Source organism: Lontra canadensis, unplaced genomic scaffold, assembly GCF_010015895.1.
Source record: "Lontra canadensis isolate GAN:19392208 unplaced genomic scaffold, GSC_riverotter_1.0 scaffold13, whole genome shotgun sequence".
Classification (NCBI taxonomy): Eukaryota; Metazoa; Chordata; class Mammalia; order Carnivora; family Mustelidae; genus Lontra; species Lontra canadensis.
This window is the reverse complement of record NW_022631007.1, coordinates 10,727,988-10,746,369: the sequence shown is the minus strand read 5'-3', so window position 1 is coordinate 10,746,369 and position 18,382 is coordinate 10,727,988. Positions and strand designations below refer to the sequence as shown.

At 43.7% G+C, this 18,382-nt stretch overlaps 1 protein-coding gene across 1 annotated transcript in view; it reads right to left on the bottom strand.

Moving 5' to 3' along the window:
• Positions 1–10,180: 10,180 nt before the first annotated feature.
• The window catches only part of PSMD1 (proteasome 26S subunit, non-ATPase 1), a 91,440-nt gene continuing 83,238 nt past the window's right edge, over positions 10,181–18,382 (bottom strand). The window contains exons 22-25 of the mRNA XM_032857474.1: positions 17,524–17,610; positions 16,849–16,995; positions 12,150–12,305; positions 10,181–10,400 (exon numbers count right to left, since the gene is read on the bottom strand). Of these exons, the coding sequence (XP_032713365.1) occupies positions 12,159–12,305; positions 16,849–16,995; positions 17,524–17,610 (381 nt within the window). The 3' untranslated portion in view covers positions 10,181–10,400; positions 12,150–12,158. The remainder of the gene's footprint in view (positions 10,401–12,149; positions 12,306–16,848; positions 16,996–17,523; positions 17,611–18,382) is intronic.

Sequence of the window (18,382 nt, the reverse complement as noted above, 5' to 3'; positions counted from 1 at the left end):
CCAGTACACAGCAAAATAAGAGAGAAGGAAGATGGGGGCCCTGTGTGTGTGCCCCAGGCAAGCCCTGTGCGGCCCAGCCACAGACCTGAGCAGCAGAGGAAACAAGTCTCTCTCCTGTTGGAGCTGCTGTGGCCTCCAGTGCTGGGAGATCTGAGGTCACGTCTAATCTAGCCCCTCAGGACCCCTTGTGCCACCCGTACACTTCTCTGTGGGGTATTTGCAGGTGTGGCACTTGAAGGGAAGCTGAGCTCTCTTTAGGGTTGGGCACGGAGTTGGGGAAGGGGACCAGAGGGCCTGGTTGCCGGAGCCCAAGGAGAAGGAGACACTGATGTCCCCTGGGCTGGCCTGTCTGCCTGGCAGCACTTCCGGGTGCTGAGCACTCTGGTGTGGGAGATCCGAGGAGCAGCCAGGGCGTGTGCCCACGCGGTGGTATCCAGGGAGGGCTTGGCGTGGTGGTGGGCTTGGTGGTGTCCTGGCAGTGGGGAGCATCAGGAGGCAGACGCCGCTCAAGGACCTGGTTGCCCTAGAGGTGGGGGAGCTCTGGGATCCCTTAACTCTGTCTCTGTTGTGCCCTTCCCCACCCCAGTCCATATGGCCCCACACTGTTCTTTGACCTGCTCCATGCCTGGCACTGAGGGAGACAGAGATTCCAGGCCCCTGTCCTCAGCCCAGGCTCTCAGGGGCCCAGCAGGCTGAAGTGTGTGCCCTGCCTGTCAGTCACACCGACTGGCTTACCTCGAGGTCAGTGGTCCCGCGCACAGCCTGTCCTTGGCACTCGGCCTAGAGCAGGTCCCAGTCGGACCCTGCCTGTCATGTCTGTCCTGTCTTGACCCAAGGTCAAGGCGTACCTAGAGGGGGTCCAGCAAAGAGCCACAGATCCCCATTTCTCTGGTGGCTGCAGGGCTAGGCTCAGGGCAACCCGTTTTGGGAAGCTTAACAGGGAGTGGAGGGGGAAGGTAGCCCAGCTGACTGCTGGAACCCAAGCTTACTTCGATGTGATCTGGACCTGGGCTTCCACGCACAGTGGGACTGGGCAATCACCACCCTGTCCGGTGCCTCGGTTTTCCCCTTCAGCCTGCCTGTGAAGATCCCTCCGTGGAAGAACAACCACAAGGCTGGGAAATAGCCATTTTTGCTTCCAAGAACAGCTGGGGAAGGAGGTGCAGAGGCAGGCCCTCCTCAGCCTTCTTCCTAGAGCTGTCCCAGAAGTGCCAATGGAGTGCCAGGGCCTGGGGGGTGGCCGTCCCTCTGGGAAGGTGAGGGTGCTGGCTGGCCCACCACCGAATCCAGGGGTGGAGGAGCACTATGGCAGCACGGCCCTGAAGCGTGCCTTGTGCTGGATCCCAAAGCTCCTCGAGTCTAAGCTGTACAGGTCTTTGGACGGCCAGCTCTCAGCCCAGCCAGCTGTGGCTAAGCAGGCTTCCTAAGCAGGCCTCTTGCCATGTCTGCTCATAGCCCCAAACCCAGGACACAGGTCTTGGGAAGGAGCCAAGATAGGGACAGATTTCCCTCCCTGACTCAACCCTCCAACCCACCATCTTGTCCTCAAGAGCCCTCAGGACTCTAGTCTGTCATCACATTTTCTGGAACCATCTGTGTCATGGAAATGTGTGTGTACCTGTCTGGAGGAAAGTAACAGGGGTTGTAGACAGCCAGTGTTCTTTACTTGCACTTGGAAGCCTGGCTGGTTCTGGATCCTCTCATCTGGGGCTCCAAGGGCCAGGAGTGGAGTGGAGCCCAAGCTCTGGGAGGGGCTTTCTCCTGGAGGCTGCTTGGCTCCCAGCCCTCCACAGCTCCCACTCACTCACTCTGGGAATCTGGGAGAGCAGCAGGCTCCAGCCGGAAGAGCCCATTCATTTTCTCTGCTTACTCAGCCCTCACATGTCCTTATAGGGTAGAGGCTGCCGATAATGCAGGCCGCAGAGGCCAGGCTGCTGGGAGGAACAGACTGGGAGGCCTCAGAGGGGCTCCCGGTTGAGGAGGCCCCACTGCACCAAGTGGTGAGTCTCCATCTTTCCAGACTCCCTCTTGACTCACATATTTTGTAATATCCTCCTTCGTGTCCTGAAATGAAATTTCCAGATAATATAACCTACTTACCCCCATGATTTTAAAATAATCATTATAATGCCCTAACTGTAATACAAAGAAGAAATCAAAGGAAAGCCACTTATAAAAAAAATAAATCTGTTTCCATACGTAAGGACTTGAAAGAAATCCGATGCTCGTGGCCTGAAGGCGGCCACTGCCACGCGACCGGCCCACGTGTGCAGCTTGGTTTCACTGCTGGGGTGGCCATCTTTGATGTGGGTTTGCAAAATGAAGAAGAGCAGTTCTTCACCAAGAACAGGAACAGCTCTTGGTAAAGTTCTGTGCTGGATCAAGGCCACTCTTATCCCTACCACACACTGCAGGATGTCTGGTGTGGCGGGCTCCCACCAGGAATGCCTCTTGGGTTCCTGAATCATTGTGGAAACAAAAAATGCCCCCCACCCCACACACACAATGTGTGACAGGCCTCCCTCCTTGGTGCAGTTGGGCCCCTGCTCTGAAACCCCCTGCTCTAGGCCATGGGAGTAGACCCCATAGGAATGTGAATCTACCAAGTCCAGCCCCAGGAGCTAGGATCTGGTGTGGCAAGAATATAGCTCCTCCTGAAGTGCTCTTTTGGTATCAGATGGCCCAAATTTAAGCCCAAGTGACTTGCTTTTTGCTTACACACAAGAAGAGAACTTGTTGCTTGTGGAATTTCAAAGTCTGGAAGGAGAGGCACAGCTGGATTCAGGGATCACCCAATGCCCCTTGGAGCTGCCTCTCTGCTTGGCTTCCTCTGGGTGGGCACCATATTCAGGCCACATCAGAAGTGGAAGAGAGAGTGGTTCCCAATTCTGGAACAGAACTGGCTGGGATTGCTTGAGATTGGCCTGACGTGAGTCATGGCTTCTTCTCTGACCCAGTCACCGTGGCTTGTGGACGGAGGGTGCTGACTCAGCATCTGGGCTGAGCCCTAGCCTCAAGGAGAAATGAAGATACAGGCATCTGTTACCAGAAGAAATGCAAAGGGTGGTTGGGCTGCGCAGCTTCTGGAAGTTCTCTAGAGGATGGGCAGTAAATGAGGGAAAGGGCTTTTCTGCTCTTCTCTAATGTGGTATCAAAGTAGGAGCTAAATCCGGTCATTGACAGACAGATTTCCACAGTTTGGTTTGGGCCCCCTGGCTTCCTCTCCAGTGTAGGGCTTTTCCATATTCCTCATTAGTATCAGCTTGACCACCTAGAGCAGGACTCTTTTGAAGCAGAGGCTTGAGACTGTGAAGGGACCAAGCACAGATGATATGTCCCCCATTGGGCCCGGATTAGACCTTTACAGACTCTAAGCACTAAAAAGATCATGGTGCTTCCACTTACCCCCTTCCTTGCCCTCGTTAGAAATAAAAACATCTCTAAGCCACAAAATAAATGGAAGGAAGCCTAACAATTTATTAATTTTTTCCGTAGAGACTATTTCATCTACATGTTGATCCAATTACTTTAAGACAAATGGGATGATTTTGTCCGGGACCTCTGCTATGTTGGCTCCAGCATGTGGTGGGAAATCTGGTGCTGCTGTCCCTCCCTGACCTGAGAGTCCCCTTGCTGTCCCCTGGCTGCTGGCTGAGGTGTTAGAGACTGACCGCGGTGCCCGAGAACCCTTGAGAGAGGAGAGGCTGGGGTACCCATGTTCAGGCCACTGCGGGGTCGATCTGAGGCCGGGAAAAGCCAAGGCTGGGACCGCCGCAAATGGCAGCTACTCACAGGCTCTGTAAAGAGAGACCCAAAGGGATCCTGGGGACCACTGCAGGACAGCACTCCTACTTTCTGCCACTTGGTCCATTGGTTTGGTTTCTAAGGACCTTTCTGTTGGGGAGTACATTCTGTCTCTAGGTATGTTCACACTCTCCCGCTAATGAGGTCCTGCATAACCCCTGGAGACATCCATTGCCTCACTGAGGGGTGGGGGTGGAGGCGGGGTTTTGCTGATGGCTGGGCTCTTGGGAGGGGTCCTCACTATCCCGGCATCCACACTGCATTGAAGCAGCAAGGGTACACCGGCCTTTCGGAGGCAGCTTGGTATAGACCAGTGTTTCTCAGTGTGGTCCCAGGTCCGTCGGTGTCACAGTCATCTGAGTCTGAGCCAAACTTGCTGGATTCTGAGGTGGAGTCCAGAGCTGCTGAGTCACTGCCATAGTAACTAAAATATAAGCTGAAGTCAAAGCAACAACAACAAAAAAAGACAGAATTTGTAGTCACATGGATCTGTGTTTGAGTTCTAGTCTCAACTTATGAGGTACCCTGATCCCCTCTAAGCCCCATTTCCTGTGGATAGTAATGTATTTACCTCACAGTAGAATTGTGAGGTAACAAATGGTAATGTGAATGAAGTGAGTGTTAAGTTTAGCCCCTAGCACACAGGAGCAAAACACAGGTTTGCCATGATCTGTTCATCTGCCTGTACAACCATCCATCTAATACTTACGGAGTGCCTGCAGCGAACCAGGAACAGCTCTAGGCACCAAGCATACATCAATCATCAAAAACTAGCCCCTTGTCCTCATGAAGCTTACATGCTAATCATGTGTAAGGGCAACGGAGAAAAATTAGAATCACCAGACTCCCCAAGCTAAAGCAATTATAATTAAAGAAGTATACAATTGGAAACCAATGGGCATTATTTATCAAACACGGTGACAGGGACTTTGGGAGATATTTGGATATTTACCATTAAGGAGCTTATTTATAGACTGGCTGGGAAACAAGCATCCTACAAACACAGGAAACCACCAGCGAACAGCGAATGTTGTTCTTGCTAACCTTGTGGTGGGCATGCCTGAGAACTGCTTAGAGGAGAGACTGATTAGTGAGGCTGGCAGTGAGTGTAAAGGAATAACCCCTCCCTCCCCCACCCCCAGGGTTCTAATCCAAGAATGGAGGAAGGAATTTGTTTAGGGACCCATCACCAACCCTTATTTTGGACAGGCTAATTTATACCCACCATAAGCCGATAGACTTTGATGCTTGTAAACCTCTTAAATCTTTAGAACATGAATCAGGGCTTCTGAGAGATCATGGCACAAGAGTCAGAGGCTGCTCACACCAGGTCATGGGAATATGACTTGATGGGAAACTCTTTATCTCTGTCCCCACTCTATGTAATGCCCAAGATCCTTGAAGGTAATTATCTCCTGGATGCAATTTTATTATCAACAAATAACCCACTGATTTGGAAAACATTGAGAGCATGCACCAAAGGAGCTGCCCAGAAGCCAGCAAGCAGATGGGAAGTGCCCATCAACAGCGGGCTGTGTGGTAGAGCCTCTGGGCATTAGACAATACTACTTTTGGAATATCTCCAGATGGCCAACAGACACGTGAAAAGATGCTCAACATCACTCATCATCAGGGAAATACAAATCAAAACTACAATGAGATGTCACCTCCCACTTATTGGAATGGCTAAAATGAACAACACGTGAAACAACAGATGTTGGTGAGGACGTGGAGAAAGGGGAACCAACCCTCTTGCGCAGTTGGTGGGAATGAAAACTGGGGCAGCCACTCTGGAAAACAGTATGGAAGGTCCTCAAAATGCTAAAAATAGAACTTCTCTAGGACCCAGCAATTGCACTACTAGATATTTGACCAAAAAAATAAAAATATTAATTCAAAGGGATATATGCACCCTGATGTTTACAGCACATTATCTATAATAGCCACATAATGGAAATAGCTCAAGTGTCCATCAATTGATTAATGGACAAAGAAGATATGGTATATATATGTACAATGGACTATTATGCAGCCATAAAATGAATGAAATCTTGCTATTTGCAATGACTCGGATGGAACTGGAGGGTATTATGCTAAATGAAGTCAGTCAGTCAGAGAAAGACAATTATCATATGATCTCATTCATATGTGGAATTTAAGAAACAAAACAAATGAACAAAGGGAGAAAAAAGATAGAAGCAAATCGAGAAACAGACTCTTAATTATAGGGAATAATCTGTTGGTTACCAGAAGGGAGTTGGGTGGGGAAAAGGGGGGAAATAGGTAATGGGGATTAAGGATGATCTTGTGATGATCACCAGGTGTTGTATGCAAATGCTGAATCACTATATTGTACCCCTAAAACTAATATTACACTGTATGTTAACTGGAATTTAAATAAAAACTTAAAAAAGAAAAAAAAAAAAGGAAAATATTGCTGACAATCCTTTTCTGAAAAGGTGCAGTGGCTTGAGTTTGGAGGAGGACACAAACCAGGACCAAACTCTGGATATAGGATAGGCAAAGAAATGGCTGTTTGCCATTTGTCTGTTGCCCCTTTGGATCAAATAAGGCCAGAAAATTAATAGGCCAGACCAGCTTCACGGAAGAAGTGAACTGGAGACGTGGTGGTGCAGATGGCTCCTGATGTTGAACAGGTCACGTCACTGTTATGAGTGTCCTTGTGTGTAAAATGAAGGGTTATGCCATACTGTTCTGATTCAACCAAATTCAGTTAAGACCTCCTTAAGTGCAAGGCTCTTTAATACAGAAGATCTCAAGATAGCAGCATCTACCTCTAGGGTGGTTGTGAGGAATGAGTCCGTCAATACTTGGGATTCTCAGCAGTGTCTGGTGCGTAGTAAGGATGTCATAATTAGCCATTATCATTTAATGCCTGTAACAACCTTGAGGTGAACGTGTTTCTTTTTTTTTTTCCCTGTACAAACAAGGAAACCACTAAGGGACAAGATCAGGATATGAACCAGCCTGAGGCCCAAGTCCACATTCTTCCCACTAATGCAGTTTGGCTTGGAAGGGCCCTTATGTCTTTTAGTTTTAACAAAGCAGAGGGTAGAAAAGGAGTTTGAACTTTAGAAACAATCACGCTAAGCACCTTCTAAGAGATTTTCTGTGGAAAGCAGAAGTGTTGTCTCATTTATGATGAGAATAAGGCGGTTGGGGAATGGTTTGGGACAAAGACACAAAAGCTGCTTTGCCCAGGCTCATTTCTCATCTCCTCACAATGATAGATTCGGAGACAAATCTTCCCTACACACACAAAGAAAAGCCCAGGTTTTCCAAGAATAAAACAATTGAAAAAACAGTCCCTAGCAGGAACGTTTAATCATCGCAGGAGAGGAATGGGAAGAGACATTTATAGATGCCTGGAGAAGGCCCCTCCAAGACAGATGAATTAATCCCCTCTTATATACTCACGGATTCTGTCCCAATTGTTCTGCTAGTGCTCAGTTGTGGCTCTTACCATTCTCAATACAGGCAGTTGGTGAATACATGATCATGCTCTGTGCACTAAGGTGCATTATGAAGGTAAGCAAGACAAATGAGGGGGAAAATAAACAAGTCAACTAGGCAATAAATGATGGTGTGGTAAGGACAACAGGGGGCAACACTGGAAACTGGGGAAGCAGAAGGAAGAAATTAGTCCTGCTCTGGCAAGGGAAATTGGGGGGGATTTCTTGAGGCAACTCTCTATAAATCAAGACCTAAATAAAGAACTAGTTAGTAGATTCATGGGACCTAGAGGGAGAGGTGGGAGTGAAGAGAGAAGGGTATTTCAGGAAGAGGGACTGATGAGTGCAAAAGCGAGGAGGTGACAAAAAGCCTAGATCGCGGGAGAAATTGAACATGGTTCTGACCATGAGGTGGGAGGAGTCAAGAGATGAGAGGCTGGAGAGGTGAGTCTCAACTAAAGCCTCGCACAGTTTTGTACACCAACTAAAGAATTTGGGCATTATTCAACAAAACTACGGAGAAATTTTAAGCAGGAGACGAGTATGAATTGCACTGTAAAAAGATCAATTTGGAGAATGGATTAGAGTGAACTAGGTCTAGAGGCTGATGGAGAGTTAAGTGCTTGAACCAGGGGTAGTGACCAGTGGGGAGGAGGGTAGATGAACAGGAGAGATACTTGAAGTTAAACATTTGAGTCAAGGGTGAAGCATGAGTTTTTAGTGTGAACTACCAGATGGAGGGGCTGTCATTAGCTCCAAGCAGAGAAGGCTGGATGTGCTCTGGATATACTATTTCTAGGGCCCGTGAGGCTCCCGAATGGGGATGCCCAGTGAGTGGCTGGATGTGCATGCCAGGAGCTCAGGTGAAAGGGAGTGGAGGGATGTGGATGGGGGAGCGATCTGTACAAAGACAGTGGATGAAGGTGTGCGATAGATGGGGTTGCTTAGAGAGTGGACCACCTGAGAAGACCAAAGACCAATTCTGAGGAAGGCTGGAAGCTCAAAAGCAATCAGAGGGAGTGGGACCTGCCAAAGAGCCCAAGAATCCCTGCACAAAGAAATGCTCAAATTAACTTTTTTTTTTTCAATTTATATTAAACGAAGAGACCAGTCAGAGACAGAAGGAAAAGACTTGCTATTGATGTCAAAGAGAGGACGCCAGCCTCAGTGGTCATTTAACTGCAGAGGGGTAGGAGAAAGACTGGATTCTAGTATTAAGCCTGGTCCCAGAAATGGATTTCCTTCCATTTGGTTTCCTCGCTGTGCATCCCACCTGCCTTCAAGTCTGAGAGCACATCACAAGGACATCACCTGGGAGTAACTGCTGCCACATTCCCTTCTGTTCTTCCGGCAAATGTGCCAATCCCCGCTCCTACCCGGTCTTCACACGGGACTTTATTTCACCCTGCTCCTTTCTGCCTTAGATTGCTTTGCTCCTTGGTTATCTCTCAGTGCTACGCATATCTAGGAAATCTTCCAGGGTAACAAAAGTCATCAGGAAACCAGTCTCATCATAGCCTGATCCAAGTGGCCATTTTACTTTATAGCTTACATTTTTTGGGGAGCTATAACTTCAATATTTAAGACCAAGTTACAAATCCTAAATTGTACTGTTTACCAGTAACCAGTGCTGACTTCTCCCTCAAGTTCAGTCTATTAGTATGGAAGGAATTTAATGACTTTGGCCAGAGGCTAGTGAGTGTACCACCTCTCCCAGACTACTCAATTTTGGACAGTGACATCATTGAGACTTCTGTTTTATAAACATTTCATATATTAAGGGAAATGTTAAGAGATAACTCTGAAATGCAAGCAATGTTAAGAGCTTGAACAGGAAGGACATAGCTAATGACAGGCTAGGAAATGAGATCATCTCTTTTATAGAATCATCTGATATTGAGGAAACAGGAATTTACAAAGGATACAATGAAATTAACCAATGAATGGTGCAATCCTTTGGGATTAGTAACCTTTAGACCTGGACCAAGCAACAAAGCTGTGGTGGATGTTGTAGTAGGGTGGATCTATCTGGGCACTGGTTTCCTCTAACGAGCTTTCCCCCCACAGACTCAGAAGGCTATATCCTAAATTAAAAAGTAGAAGGATCAAGGTCGGAATGAAGAACCATTCATATATAAATGCTGGAAATAACCTACTTTTATTTTACATGATTGAAGTCCAAAACAAAAAACCCCACCAAATCTAGCTCTTATTGCTATGTCCTAGTGTATCAGAGGTCCCCTTTCATATGCCAAGAACATGAAAAGGGGTGGTTGTCAGAATAATGACCTTGTCTGCTTATTTCAAGAGCCCAACATCTAAGGCCTGATAATATAGAAATCAAAATTATACTTGTCAAAACTCATCAAATTGTATAGACTTCAAATTTTTGCATTATTATATTTAAATTATACCTTAAATTAAGCAGCACATGGCAAAAAAGGGTAGGAAAAGAGAGGATAAAAAGAATATATTATTAAATCCCATGGCTAAATGATTTTGTATCTGTTGTCCTCAACAGGGTCAAAGGCAGGAAACAACAGGCAAAGCTTATTCTTAAATAATGCTTCTGAGCTGCCTAAACAGATATTTCCCTTGGACCACTAAAGGGACTTCTTCAGTAAATGACAGTACCCTATGCCCTCAATCTTGATTTAAAAAAACTGGAGAGAATTCTTAGAGTGAAGAACAAGGATTGATTTTTTTCTTATTTTTTTCCATTATTTTTCAAATAATCTATGAACTAGTTTAACTTTTTCATCAATATGAAAATCATGCATCCTCATCCCAGCAATTAAGGATTTAGCTCTCCGGGTGTAGGCATTTCATGATGGAGGGGGAGAAGGGCATTAGGTCCATTTATTTAAAATCGAGGCTGAAAAACAAATTAAAAAGTCCTTATCCATCTGGAGATTTTAATATATTTATTTGAAAACCAAGTTCTGTGAAAGAGCACACTAAACAGTCATATATCTTCTCTTCATCAAAGACTTGGAGACAAGGTTCTTCGGGTCAGCGCAAAGGCAATGGTACATGCAGTGAGTAGCAGGTCTCAGCATGGATTTCTTCACAAACATCTCCAATACAGGACTGGACAACCATCTTCAGATGAGCAATGAGATCCTAAGGAAGTGGGAAGGGGGAAAAACTAGGGTCATCCTTTGTTTAAAAGAAAATTTTTTACCATGAGCTGTCGATGTCTAAAACTAGCCCCTAACCCTGCCTACACAGTCCTAACACATCAGTGTTGTGGTAAGATGGACTATGGTTTTTACACTCCTACTAGACTGAATATTTTATCCTTTTGAAAATAGTAGGAATCCAATTTCTGGGAGGCCTGGTTGGCTCAGTTGGTAGAGCATGTGACTCAATCTCAGGGTTGTGAGTTTGAGTCCCCATTGGGTTTAGAGTTTACTTAAAAAAAATCTAATTTCTAATTAAAAACTTCTAAGCCATCTTGTAGTTAATTGCCTTGAAAGACTTAATCAGGGGGTTTTCAGTAATGTGTGGTCAAAGGCTTGAGGGGGCTAATGTGAGTCTGTTCAGTTCCACACAGAGACTGAGTGCTTATGGTATCAATACCGCCATGCGCTGGTTGGGTAAAGCTTAGGAAACCATCAAAGGCCCAAAGATAATTTTCAAAGCAATATTACATAGACAGGAAGTTAGTATAAATCTCCTTCTCTCCATCAAAGGTCCAAACACTTTTGGGGGCTTGAATATATTTTCCTACTAATGGCAGGGTTTCTGCCTTAATATTTATCTGAGATTTCTGTAAAAGCTTTCATTAATTGCTAGTCAGTGTGTAACACTCATGGTCTCATGGTGCTAGATTTACAGCCTGGCATTTAAGTAGAAGAAAAGGATAGAAGAAAAGGTAAATTCTTATTGTCTGACAATGTATCTGTACTAGAATGAGAAAACGTTGATTAATAGTTTATATGCATCTTCAAATATGTGATGACAATTTCATAACATTATTCTAAGTTTTTGCATCTAAAGACCTACTTCAACACTGTTAGAACACTGGCATCATTTTTTTCAACTGGGTGAAGCTTTGTTATATGGTCTAAACTGACTCCGAAGTACTTTTAAGCACCATGTCTTACACACATTAGATGTTCGATATAGCTTCAGTGAGTAAATGAATATTAAAGCTTTTAGTACCAAAAGTATCACCAAAGGAAAGGGAGAGAGAGAGACGGATCAGCGATCCATGGAGCAGTGCTGGCCATAAACTCTAACTGATCTGTAACAAGGGGCTCACATCAAAGTGTAAATCAACTCTATCATGAGCAAACTGTCATTCAGTTGACTTTCTTGGGAGTAAGCAAGAATTTTTCAATAAAAGAAGTATTGAGCAGATTGACATTTTGGAGCAGGCTCCCTACTCTCTCACGGACCTATGAGAACAGTTTTTTTTTTTTTTTTAAAGATTTTATTTATTTATTTGACAGACAGAGATCACAAGTAGGCAGAGAGGCAGGCAGAGAGAGAGGAGGAAGCAGGCTCCCCGCGGAGCAGAGAGCCCGATGCGGGGCTCGATCCCAGGACCCTAGGATCATGACCTGAGCCAAAGGCAGCAGCTTAACCCACTGAGCCACCCAGGTGCCCCCTATGAGAACAGTTTTTAACCGCTCTGAATAGTACTGGTCAAACACTAGAGGGTAGAGAGTCAAAGGAGAAAGAAAAAGGAACTGGAGGTTATGTATGCTGAAGAAGTCAAAAAGAGGGGAAATTCTGACACCATTTAGGTAAATAGAGATTAAGCACAAAAGGAATGGAAAAAGTGACACGATGTCTCTGCCGAAAACATTTAAGATGTACTGACCAACAGAATTCCTTTGATAAACAATTTTATTTCGCACATACCTCTGGTCCTTAATCATCGATATACTCAAATGGTTCTGGAGGTTCTGGCTCTTGTTCTTCTTCCTCGATTTTTGGGCCATGGGCTGCTACCGGTTCAACCAGTTCCTCTGTGTCTTCACTGGTGTCCTTCAGGATGATGATGCCGCCAATGGAAAGCTGTACACACAGAGCAAGGGGTGAAGCAGCACAAACCCTGCTCATATTCTCAGACGGCTCCAGAGTCTAGCGCGCGTATTTGTTAAATGGTACCTTAAGACTACTCAGATGATCTGGGAGTAAAGACCTGGCATAGAACTACATTTCCCCAGACAGCAGCCAGGAAATGCGGGTGTATGCGCCTGTGTGACGCTACACCAGTGACAAAATGTTCGGCTGCAAGAAGTGGCTACTAAGGGACGCCTGGGTGGCTCAGTTGGTTAAGCAGCTGCCTTCGGCTCAGGTCATGATCCCAGCGTCCTGGGATCGAGTCCCGCATCGGGCTCCTTGCTCTGCAGGGAGCCTGCTTCTCCCTCTGCCTCTGCCTGCCATTCTGTCTGCCTGTGCTCGCTCTCTCTCCCTCTCTCTCTGACAAATAAATAAAATCTTAAAAAAAAAAAAAAAAAAAGAAGCGGCTACTAAGACATTCCTCTTCCATTCCTCCAGTTAGTCTGAGGACTAAACGAGGAAGGCAACAATCGATGTCCACGACAAAGGACAGAGAAACTTGTAATCTATACGGAATAGTTATAAACTTAACCCAGTGGCAGAACATCACTGTTCCCAACTAAAGACTGGTATTTCCTGTACTGCCTTGACCTGACTGGAGAGAGAAAGTTTACTTATTTACTTTTACCAATACAGCATTCTAATGTCTTGCTATTTGACACATGGTCCTGGACCAGCAGCATCACTATCACCTGGGAGTTTGTCAGAAATGCAGAAAACATAGCCTGACCTAAATCTATGGAACTGCACTTAAACAAGACCCACGGGTGTACGTACGCACATTAAAGTTTGAGAAGCACGCTACTCTAACAGATACTTTATTACTCGTGAGAAAATTATCATTTTGGACAAAAAAAATTTGGACAATCTACAAGTGAAAAGCCAATTTCTCTCCAGCGATTTCAGAATGACAGAGTGAACAACATAAATATGACAGATACACTGAATGTTTTTCACTTGAACCTACAAATCCTTATGATACAAGGACGTAGTAGATGGGAAACAAAAAAGAACTAGAGTGTAGAAGCAATTTTATTAGCCCTCTCCCAAATGTATCAGCAGAAGTAAATTCACACACCAAACTATTCACCCATCTCTGTGTGCTAATCCTATTCTATTTGCTTGGCTGTGTCAAAGGAAATGGGAAGCTGCTGTCTGTAATTAGATCAGTCAACAGTGGCAGGGCCCATTGGGAAAAACATTACTTCTACCAAAGCAAATTACTGGAAAGGAAAAGAAGCTCAAGCTCATCAGTCAGATGATTCACATATATACAAATAGCTCTGCAGTTCAACCTAATCTGATTTTTACTCCCTGGAGCTCTGCCCTGCCCTGCTATAAAACTGGTGTCTTCATGAATGTCTATACTATCTCCCTTGTCTTGACACGCATATTCATACACTTTATTTTCTAACTCCTTCCCCTAAAAAGTCTGCTTTCCTTGAAGAGAGCCATTTTATGAGTGGACCTTGCCTTTACTACCAATATGCACTTAAGAAAAATCATACAAGGCCACTGTCCTAATCCTCTACGGTCTGAAAGTTCACCTGAGCCTTCTAAAGGACCAAATAAAGATGAATCATACCAAATAAGAAAATACCTATGTTCACAAAAAGGATTTCCTGTATTTGGGAAACAGACAGCTCCAGGTTATAACTGTACTATTTCATGCTCAACTGGAATGAAATAATCCAACTCAAATCCTGCAGTATAAACAACACAAGGAAAAAGCCTTATAGCAACGTGGTTTAGTTTACTTTATTTTTAAAAAGTAATCTCTACAACCAATGTGGAGCTTGAAACTACAACCCCAAGATCAAGAGTTACATGATCTGACCAAGTCAGCCAGGTGCTCATGACCTTTTTACCACTGTAAAATGTTCTTTGTCTCCAGCAACAATTCTTTTCTTTTCTTTTTTTTTTTAAGATTTTATTTATTTATTTGACAGAGAGAGAGAGAGCACACACACAAGCAGGGGACGCTTCAGGCAGAGGGGCAGCTGAGCAGGAAGTCCAATGTGGGGCTTGATCCTAGGACCCCGGGATCGTGACCCGAGCCAAGGGCAGACACTTAAATGATGAACCATGCGGGTGCCCCAACCATTTTTCTTTTAAAGTATATTTTGTCTGATGTTAGTATAGCTGCTCCAGCTCTCTTTTTGTTACTTGTCTGCATGGGATATCTCCTTATCCTTTTGCTTTTAATCTACTTCAATCTTTGAATCTAAAGTGTGTGTATGTTTTAAGATCTTATTTTTTAAAGTAATCTCTACACCCAAGGGTCGGGCTCCAACGAATAACCCTGAGATCAGGAGTTGCATGCTCTGCAGACTGAGCCAGCTAGGTATTCCATAAAGCATGTCTTTAGTAGAGAGCACGTAGTTGCATCATTTCTTTTTTATCGGTTTGGCTTATCTCAGCCTTTTAATAGGTGTGGTTAGTCCACTTATATTTCCTGTGATTAGGGCCCCTGACTGGCTTAGTTTATTGATACAGCATGAGACTCTTGATCTTGGGGTCATGAGTTCCAGGCCCATGTTGGGCCTAGAGCTTACTTTAAAAAAAAAAAAAAAAAGACATCTCATGTGATTACTAAGATTTGCACCTGCCATTTTTTTTTTTTTAAGATTTTATTTATTCATTTGACAGAGAGAGAGATCACAAGTAGGCAGAGAGGCTGGCAGAGAGAGGGAGGGGGGAAGCAGGCTCCCTGCTTAGCAGAGAGCCTGATGCGGGGCTCGATCCCAGGACCCCGAGATCATGACCTGAGCCAAAGGCAGAGGTTCAACCCACTGAGCCACCCAGGCGCCCCTGCTCCTGCCATTTTGATGTTTTTTTGTATGTCTTATATATTTTTCTTTCTCAATTCTTCCACTGCTGGCTTCTTTGGTATTAAATAGATATTTTCTAGTTTACTAAGTTTAATTTTTTTGTTTCTTTTAGTCTACTTTTAGAATTATTTTGTCAAGTGGTTGCCTTTGGGGTTGCAATTAACATCTTGATCTCGCCGGAAAACTGTCGCTTAATTTCAGTAGTATACAAAAACTACACTTCAATATACCGGTATTTCCCTATTCCTTTGTGTTATGGGCTGAATGTTTGTGTCTTTCCACCCTGCCATTCATATGCTGAAATCCTAACCCCCAAAGTGATAGTATTAGGATGTAGACCTTTAGGAAGCAATTAGGTCACCAAGGTGAAGACCTCATTAATAATGATATCAGTGCTCTTATAAGGAGAGACATGAAAAGAGCTAGTTTTACTTTCTCTCTGTCATATGAAGATACAATGAAAAGAGGGCCTTTACTAAGTAGGATGAGGGCCTTTACTAAGAACCCAATCATGCTGGCACCCTAATCTTGGACTTGTAGCTGCTAGAACTGTGAGAAATGTTTGTCGTTTAAGCCATTCAGTTTTAAATACTAGGTGGCAATCTGCTATAGTGCCAGAACCTTGACATATTTAATGCATATTTTAACTTTACACTTTTATACAGTGTGTGCACAACTTATGACTACTTTATACACTTGTCTTTTAAACCAGATAGGAATGTTGGACAGTACAATATTCCTCACTTAACAGATGAGTAAATTGAAACATGAAACATTAAATGACCTGTCTTAAACAGCTAAGAAATGGCAGAGCTGGAATATAAACTTAGTTCCACCCAATTCTAGCTCTTTACCACTAAATATAGCCATCTTCCATCCCTGTCTGTCTCCTCTAGATGATAATCTAGTCAGGTAAGACCCTGGCTCATAAGTGTAGGTAAGAGATGCCTTCTACTCACCACCATCAGGGACCACTTTCAAGTAGATGAGAATGGGTTTATTTATTTTTTTTTTAGAAATCTCATCTATAACATTTTAGGCAGGTCCAAGATCTGGATGTATTAAATGTGTCTACTACTGGTTTTTCCAGTTTCAAAAAATAGAGAAAAAAGACATTATCATGCTCAAATTACTGATTTGCATTTGTTTCTAACTTGAAACTCATTCTTCCTAAGAAAAATTAAATAGCAGGAAGATCCTTTTCAAATTGTAAAATTCAGTGCTCTAACGCCTGTATATTAACTTACATTTTCACTCTTTGTCACATTCCTGAGTTAGGTATAATTCTTATTTTCAGTAGAGGAAACTGAAGCAGAGAAAGGTTTAGTACTAGACTCAAGGTTACAAAGGCTGTAAATGGTAGAATCAGGAGTCAAACTCAGGATGTCTGATCCCAGAGTCTATGCTCCTAATGACGATGCTGTGTTAGAAACGTCTATAGTGTACCCTTCTGGTAGAGGAAGGATGTTTGTAGGGTTACCCAAAGGAAAAAGAAAATCTCTCCCCAAATCTACATAAAATGGGAGGGAATGTTCTCTCTTTTGCTAAGAGATTTGTACTGAGAGCTTTCTCCAATGTTTTGGAGATGTATCCTCTGTCAATATACCACTGTCCCATGAATTACTATCCCACTGGTATATAGCTTAGGGCCATCAATAACTTACTGGTTTGAAAGGCTGGTATCTACAAGTCTCTGGCATGGTCAGGACCTTAAGCTGGGCAGGCATAACTCGGGCAGGGTTATCCAATAACTGGAAGTTTGGCTCAGGTTCTTTTTTCTTCTCTTTTTCTTCCTTTTTTTCTGCTTCATCCTGGAAAATATTAAAAAATAGCCCAACAAAGGTTCACTTCTCTTCCACATCACTGAATAATGTTTGATAAGTTTACTGAGTAACTCGCAGGCACAAAGGGTAGCTAGGATTAGATACAATGAAAGTACAACCAAAGTCATACTAGACTCAGAGGATGGAGAGGGTAACTGTGAAGGGTGAGAATCTGTGTAACTTGGTTTTAGAGGATGAGGTTTTTCTACCAGGAGAGACCAGAAAAAGACAGTCTATTTAAACAAATGATATTCTCCTCGCTTAAAGGGACTTTATTTCTCCCACTATCATCTCATTGTCTGAAAACTCTACACTGCCCTTCAAAACACACTTTAGTTATCATTTTCTCTAAGAACTCAAGTATCTTCCAATTAAAACTATTGGAGTCTCTGCTTGGAACAGGATACTTATTTAAGGGAAGCCAAAAACAAGGTATGGTAATGTTCACTTAAGGAAGAGTCTGGACCATGACACAGATAGATATATCAACCCACATGACCACCAAATTATACCTACCACTTCCATTTTCTCCTCTTCTTTTTTCTCCTTCTCTTTTTCCTTCTTTTTAGCCTTGGCAGTAATAGATAACACAGCAGTGGAAACCTGGAGGAAGCAAACAGGGTAAATCATAATCCCTTACCTACACACAAACGAACAAGCCCAAAGAGAACTCGATTCGACAATACTACTTGGTTTCCTGGCAGTATCATAAAAAATCAAATCATTAGGGAATGCATGGGAAAAGCAAGCAGCACATTTATTCACATTATTTACTAGTATGGTCCTCAGGTGACTCTTTTAGTTCCTGGAGGCTTGTGTCCTATATAACTTGTTTTTTTTTTTTTTTTTAAATCTGTAGCCTACCTTAGATGTGGATTTGCTACCATGCAATTCTGAGATATCTGGGTGCTGCACCTTTTTTTACTTTATAGGGAAAGCACTAAAAAACAAAAAAAATTCCTCCAAACGTGGTCATAAAGATATTCTTACTGTATTAGATGTCCTACAACCGTAATACACAGTGGGTAAGTGGTTAGCCTAGCCTAGAATTACCCTTCCTGATGGGTCTCACTGAAATCAGGGTGAAAAAGACTTTGAAAGGCTGGTACTACTGGTATAAAGCTGATTTTGTTTCTGACCCAAAAGCTGGGCATTTGAAACAGAGCTGATGAAATGAGACGAGATGTTGTTGTCAGAGGATAATCATCACCCACCATCCTCAAATTTGGTTAATTATATAAATATCCCCACTTATACACAATGTTTATAGCAAATAATCAACACTGGCTAATATGGAACACTACCTTGAGAGGAAAAAAAACATTATCTTAAATGTAAGGTATCAGAAAGGATAATTTTACTGAGAAAAAAATTC